This window comes from Tenrec ecaudatus, chromosome 12 (assembly GCF_050624435.1).
Source record: "Tenrec ecaudatus isolate mTenEca1 chromosome 12, mTenEca1.hap1, whole genome shotgun sequence".
In the NCBI taxonomy this organism is placed as follows: Eukaryota; Metazoa; Chordata; class Mammalia; order Afrosoricida; family Tenrecidae; genus Tenrec; species Tenrec ecaudatus.
In genome coordinates this window covers 16685455-16692370 of record NC_134541.1, presented here as the reverse complement: position 1 = coordinate 16692370, position 6916 = coordinate 16685455, and the positions used below count along the sequence as shown (strand labels likewise).

At 50.4% G+C, this 6916-nt stretch overlaps 1 protein-coding gene and 1 pseudogene across 1 annotated transcript; one reads left to right on the top strand and one right to left on the bottom strand.

Annotated features, from left to right (window-relative positions):
- The first annotated feature begins 3305 nt into the window (after window positions 1–3305).
- LOC142422315 (RNA-binding protein 3 pseudogene) lies at window positions 3306–3680 on the top strand (annotated as a pseudogene).
- Window positions 3681–5428: 1748 nt separating this feature from the next.
- WFDC13 (WAP four-disulfide core domain 13) lies at window positions 5429–6007 on the bottom strand. The gene is made up of 2 exons (XM_075527719.1): window positions 5974–6007; window positions 5429–5646 (listed from the first exon to the last, which is right to left on the bottom strand). The coding sequence occupies exons 1-2, from the start codon at window positions 6005–6007 to the stop codon at window positions 5429–5431; spliced, it is 252 nt and encodes an 83-aa protein (XP_075383834.1).
- Between the last annotated feature and the right edge of the window lie 909 nt (window positions 6008–6916).

The window sequence follows — 6916 nt, the reverse complement described above, 5'->3', positions numbered from 1 at the left end:
AATCCTCATGGTGGGAAAAAAAAAATCATAGATAAAACACACTAAATGGGCAACAGTAACTTTGTTTTGCATTTGAATTGTGCTAGAGAAAAATATTTAAAGTATCAAGACTGCAGAAAGGACAAACCGATCCATCTCGGAAAAAGTAAGGCCAGATTTTGGAAGGGTGGTGGGGAGGAGATGAGCCAGTCAGGGTGCAGTGTAACAACGGTGAAACATACAACTTTCCTCTAGTTCCTAAATGCTTCTCTACCCCCACCCCCACTATCATGATTCCAATTCTACCTTACAAATCTGGCTAGACCAGAGGATGTACACTGGTACAGATAGCAACTGGAAACAAAGGGAATCTGGGGCGGATGATCCCTTCAGGACCAGTGGTGAGAGTGGCGATACTGGGAGGATGGAGGGAAGGTGGAGTAGAAAGGGGGAACCAATTACAGGGATCAACATATAACCTCCTCCCTAGGGGACGGACAACAGAAAAGTGGGTGAAGTGAGACACTGGACAGTGCAAGATAAGACAAAATAATAATTTGTAAATTATCAAGGGTTTATGAGGGAGGATGGAGGGGGGAGGGAGTGGGGAAAATGAGAAGCTGATATCAGGGGCTTATAGTGGAGAGCAAGTGTTTTGAGAGTGATGAGGGCAATGAATGTACAAATGTGCTTTACACAATGGATGGATGTATGGGTGGTAATGAGTTGTATGAGTCCCTAATAAAATGATTTTTTTAAAGACATGGGGAAAACAAATTTATAAATTATCACGGGTTCATGAAGAAGGGAAGATGGAGGAGGGGGGGGGGAATGAGGAGATGATATCAAGGGCTCAAGTAGAAAGAAAATGTTTTGAGAATGATGATGGCAACATATGTACAAATGTGCTTGACATAGTGGATGCATGTATGGATTGTGATAAGAGTTGCAAGAGCCCCCCAATAAAATTATTTAAAACAACAACAACAAAAAGTAAGGCCAGGGCACGTGCTCCCTAGAGTCAAGGATGGCAAGGTTGTCTCCCTAGAGAAGGACATCATGTTCGGTAAAGCGGAGGGGTGGCGAAAACGAAGAAGTCCCTCAACAAGATGGAGTGACACATGGCTGCATTCCTGGGCTCAGGCACAGGAACAATGGTGATGACAAAGCAGGACCTGACAGTGTTTCATTGCATTGTGCACGGGGTCGCTGTGGGTCAGAGCCATCTCGGTGGCCCCTAACAATAACAACAAACCTTTGTTTGGGTTGTGTTGTTCTAGGTCATTCCATGTAGTCCACCTTTCGTGCAATATCATTAAGATAATACAGATGATTCCTCACCACCACCACTCTTTTAAAAAATGTTTTTTAATAGAAAAATTGGAATCTAGAAGCAATGGGATCCTGAGTGAATTGCTGGCAATGCGGCTTCTACCTTTGCAGACTGCTTTGTAGAAACAACGCGCTCTCATCGAGATGGCAGCGCGAAGTCTTCCCAAGGCCATGGCCTGCAGATGTTCTCTTCATCTTCCGTGTGAGCGAGCTGGGAGCCTCCAGCCAACGTGCTGTCCATCGAGGGCTGGAAGGGCATGCTCCCTGGGGAATGCAGTCCCGAGGGCCCTGAGGGCCGCAGGGCTATGGAGCTGCCTCCGTGTGCTCTCTGTGTCCCAAACTCGCCCTAGAAGGTGGGCCCCGCAGGTGCAGAAGGAAAGCGATGCAGTCTGAGACAAAAGCTAGTCTTACCCCGTGGGAATAGCTGTGTGCTGGGACAGGGAAGAAAGGGGGCAGCCACAGGAAACACAATTGTGTGAGGCAGGAAGAGCCCTGATCTTATAAAGCATGGAAGGACACCAACCAGGAAGGACAGAAAGGGGGGCGCCCGAGCATCTATGCTTGGGCTGTGGAGGGAAAATGACATACCATCTTATCTGCCAAAGTTTGAGTCATAAAGGTTTGTGCTTTACAACCGCTAACTCCCATCTTTCAAACTGCAAAAGTTGTCTTCCGGCTTTGGGAGAAGGCAGGCTCTCCAAGCACGGAGGAGCAGTACTGAAACCTATCCACGGTTCTGCACTGCAGAAAGATGCGGAGTTTATCTGCAAAGGCCAGGTTCTTCAGGGAGAAGAGGTGGCCTCCTTGCTAAACTTTACTCAAACCCAAACCAAATGCACTGCCATCAACTCAGCTCTGACTCAGAGAGACCCCCGGGACAGAGTCGAGCCGCCCCTGGGGTGTCTAAGACTGCAACTCTTTACAGGAGTGCGAAGCTTCACTGTCTTGATTCCGGGAGCAGACCTCGTGGTTAGCAGCCAAATGCAAACCCCACTGTGCCAGCAGAGCTCCCTAACATATACGCGGCAATTATGTGACGAATGGTGTTTTCAGAGCTTTGCCTGATTATCTATTTTAATCTCACTATGATTGGACTCCTGGTGGCCCTGTCGGGTAAACGCTGGCCTGCTAACCACAACTTTGGCGGTTCAAACCCGCCAGCCGATGCACAGAAGAAAAGATGAGACTACTCCGAACAGGTTTACGAAACTTCAGAAGCCCTCCATAGGGTCGGCTAGGAGTTGAAATCGACAGGATGGCCGTGGGTTTGGGGTTTTATTACTGTTCCTGCCCTACAGATAAGGGCTTCCTGGTGGCAAACTGGTTAAGCTTTGGGCTACTATACTAACCTAATGGTTGGCAGTTGGAACCCACCCCACACCTCTGAGGGGGGAAAAAAAGCAACCTGGAAATTCCTTCAGGAAAGATGACAGCCTGGAGCGAGCGCTGTCTGAACGAGATCACAGTAGAAGGTCAGGATGGAGTGGGAGAAAGTGTGGAACACAACTCAGAAATCATCAAAGAAATCAGCCCCACTATTCGGAAAGAGACTTATGGAACCCCAAGACTGTGGCCCATAGATACCCTTCAAACCCAGAACGGAACCCAGCCCTGAGGCTCAACTTTCAGCCCAATGATACACGAGCCAACAAAGTGAACAGACACACTAGAGAGGTCCACATCCAAACAGCCCAGATCTGGCCAGGGATGAAGTCCAGGAGGCAGGACAGCACGCAAAAGAAGGACGAAGGGAAATGGGAAGGGCAGGGAAGGAAGGGCAGGGAGGAAATGGGCAGAGTACTGTTACGTCGTGGGGGTTGTGATCAATGTTACAACACAACTGTCTAAATCATTGAGTGGAAAATCCATTTGGTCTGTGAACTTTCATCCAAATCACAATTTTCAAAAAGCAGAAGGTGGGCTCATTCCCGCTGGTCTTCAGCGATAGCTGTTGTTGCTCTTGCAGTTCTGTCCCAGGACCCAAATCCACTGCCATGTCTTCTGAAGAAGGGAAACTCTTCGTGGGAGGTCTGAACTTCAACACCGATGAGCAGGCGTTGGAAGGTCACTTCAGCAGCTTTGGGCCTATCTCTGAGGTGGTGGTCGTCAAGGATCGGGAGACTCAGCGATCCTGGGGATTTGGCTTTATCACCTTCACCAATCCAGAGCATGCTTCAGATGCCATGCAAGCCATGAATGAAAAGTCCCTGGATGGTCGCCAGATTCGTGTGGATCACGCAGACAAGTCTGCCCGTGGGACCCGAGGAGGTGCCCTTGGTGCTCATGGGCATGGTCACAGCTACTCCAGAGGTGGTGGGGACCAGGGCTACAGGAGCAGCAGGTACGACAGTCGACCTGGAGGATACTGAGAAGTGTCCTACTCACGACCATAGAAAGCGCTGGTTTCCAGATGGGATTGGGAAGCTAGGTGTCTCAACACTCTATTGTTCCCTTTCTGCCCCAGGACAGCTCTGCAGTCAGCTGACTGTGAGCCGGTGGCAAGGCCCAGGCAGTGAAACCATGTTTCTCTTGGGCAGGATCTCTGGAGCCCCAGGACAGTGGGACCAAAGAATGGTGTCTGGTGAAAGGAGGGAGCCTACAGGGCAGGAGATTGCTTCATATGACTTGTTCTCCGTAGTCTTTGAAACTCCCACCGAAGGACTTATCACTGGTGCGTTGGGGTCAGAGAAGGCGCTCCGCTGGCTGTTAGGGACGTGTTGGACTGCAAGAGCGAGGCGAGGCTGTATGAGCCTGTGGATTGACAAAGCCCCAGATACCGAGATAGTGGCTGTGGGTCACAATAAACTCGGTGCAGTGGATGACTGGGCAAGAGAAGGTGGAGAAGGTTTTGAAGGGCTTATATGATTCTGCTGTGAGTCACTGTTCTCTCACTGCTGTTCAGTCGATTCTGACTCATAGCAACCCTACAAGGCAAGAGTATAAACTACTCCTGGGGAATCCTGAGACTTTAACTCTATGGGGGAGAGACTTTAACTCATTTCTATCCTGCAGAGCAACTGGTCGTTTTGAACTGCTGACCTTGGGGTTACTAGCCCAACACTATACCACCACACTCCTGAATAGCCATCCTGTTGGGTATATAATAAGCCCTATTAGAAGATTGAGGAGGGATCTCACCTCTATCACGAGAGAAGAGCCAGAAGTGGACCCTGAGATCCCAGTGCATTGAACCTCTTTGATGGAGGACTGGCAGCAGCAGAATCAAGAGCCAGAACATGAACCAGAGCAATGGGCCTCCCAGTAAGGAAAGCTGGGAAGTGCCTTCTGGGAGGAAGCCAGCTTTGGGGGGAGAGGAGCTGGGTTTGCCGAATCACTGAGCTGGAGCTGGGCACCCTGGGGCTGAGGTTGATGGTGGAGTGGCATATCCTGTGGGCATGTATTGGCAGCCCTGAAAGAGCTCTGTAAATTTGCACGAGCAGGACAGAGAACCGTGGGCCGTGTAGCTGAGAGGTCAAAGGTCAGAGAAAGCTGCCTGTGGACACAGCGCAGAGGCGGCTGTCCTGCCGGCATACTATATCCTGAGCGCTATGACATGTTCACTTCCTTAAGAAACCCTACGATCATGAGTATTTCATGTGAGCTGTGGGTGACCATTGCAACGGGCTATCGAGCCCTGCTGAAACAGAGAGTGCTGTTGGAGGGACCGTGAGTGGCAGAACAGAAAAGAAATTGGAAGGTGGAGACATGCTTGACCCCTTCCTCGGAGGAATCAGCCTTGGGAAGCTGATGCTGATGATGCTCTACTTCTCCCCCACACCCAGCCACCCTTGTTGCCCTGGAGAAGGTCAGACAGAGCCCACGTCATTCTTTTTACAGAGCCCAGTCGTGACCTGGGCCCGGGGATAGCGGTGAATCAGAGACGGGGTTGAGTCTGAGGATAGAGACATCTGAGCGGGTGAGGGCGGTGGTTGAGGCAGAGACACACTGATACGGGCACCAGGGGACGGGATTACACACTTTATGGAGTGGGAGAGGGATTCCGAAATAGAACATTTGTGCAAGTCAGCTTTGATAAAGAGAAGGGGAGTGTTGGGAGCCAGCCACAGCACCAACGTGAAGGAGAGAAACACGGGCGGGAGGACGGGAAGAGATTCGCTCACAGGGGCTTGGTAAAAGACTCTTTGGATGGACTGCTACCAGGGCTAGGAGTCTTGAATTTCCTGTTCCTTTTCTTGGACTCTTTGTTAAGGGAACAGATTATCCCGCAGAAGGAAGAACAGCAGTGGAATCCTTCTGGACAATTCAGATGTTTTGTACAGAGTAGGTCACAGCTTTCTGGTGCCGATTCACAGGACGGAGGCTCCAAGATATACTCTGAAAAGAGAAGAGGTCAAAGAAGGGCTCAACAACAGCTTGGAGGGTGGCATTCAGGACCTCAACACCCAGGAAGGCGCCCTTCTGACCCCCTCAACCCGCCCCCCATTTCCTTCCTTTGCTTCCTGAGCAGGGAAACCGAGGCATACTTGATCCCAGGTAGAGGGGCAGACCCCGCAGCCATCCATTCACTGCCCCTCTGAGTCAGAGGGCAGATCTCCCGGGGCCTTGGTCAGGTCCAGTTCAGGGCATGGTGTATGTGGTGAACGAGACGTGGATTCTACGTGGACTCAGCACGTGGTCTTACACAACTATGCTGCCTCTCACTAGCACTGCTGTTTCCCGAGGGGCCTCCTCGCATGAGTTATTTCTGTATAAGAAGACTGACTGACTGACTGCACAGGACGTTTAGGAGAAGGCCACGACACTGCAGCACGCTGGAGGCACTTGAATCAGAGAGCTAGAGCTAAATCCTGAGGACGGCTTGGTTCGTGAGTGAGAAAGGTGGACATTTCCAAATAGGGAACAGGAACTCCGCTTCTCCTCCTTCCTGGCTCTCTTCGGATCAGGTATCTAGCATTGTTTTAACAGAAATACCACAAGTGGGGGCTTTAGCCAACAGAAATACATATTTTCTCGCAGTTTAGGAGGCTAGATGTCCAAATCCGGGGTGCTGGTTTCTAGGGGAACTCTTTCTCTCTCCGTGGGCTCTCCAGGGAAAGCTCCTTATTCCTTCAGCTTGCCTCCTGGATCCTAGGAGACCTCTGTGGGTCTTGGCAGCTGTTGACCTTGCCTGATACGTTCTTTTTATCTGTGTGAGATAACCGAGACATACCCTACCTCCTGCCTCATTAGCGTAGCAGAAATAAATACATTCCTACATACGGCAAAAACAACTATAGAGAAACTACAACAGTGGGGGGGGTGTATAATTCAACCCCTAAAAGAGCCAGAATGGCAAGCTGCTTCCACTTGGTACCATGAGAACACCACCTTCGTGATGGCGACCATTGCTCCCAGGACTCCAGATCAAAGCCAAGCCAATGCCTTCTAGGAGCTTGTCCTACCAAGCTCCCTCACCAACATCAGTCTGCTCCCCTGAGCTCAGCCCCGTAATTCTTGTGCCCTGTGATTTGGTCTTTCTAGGGGCAAGTGTCAAAGGTGTGAGCAACCTATAAATCCCTGCTGGTGTGTTACTCGACTGCTGGTATGTGCCGCTGAAGGAAATTCGTTGGCGCCCCTGATCCGAAAGGAATGAGACAAAGTATTT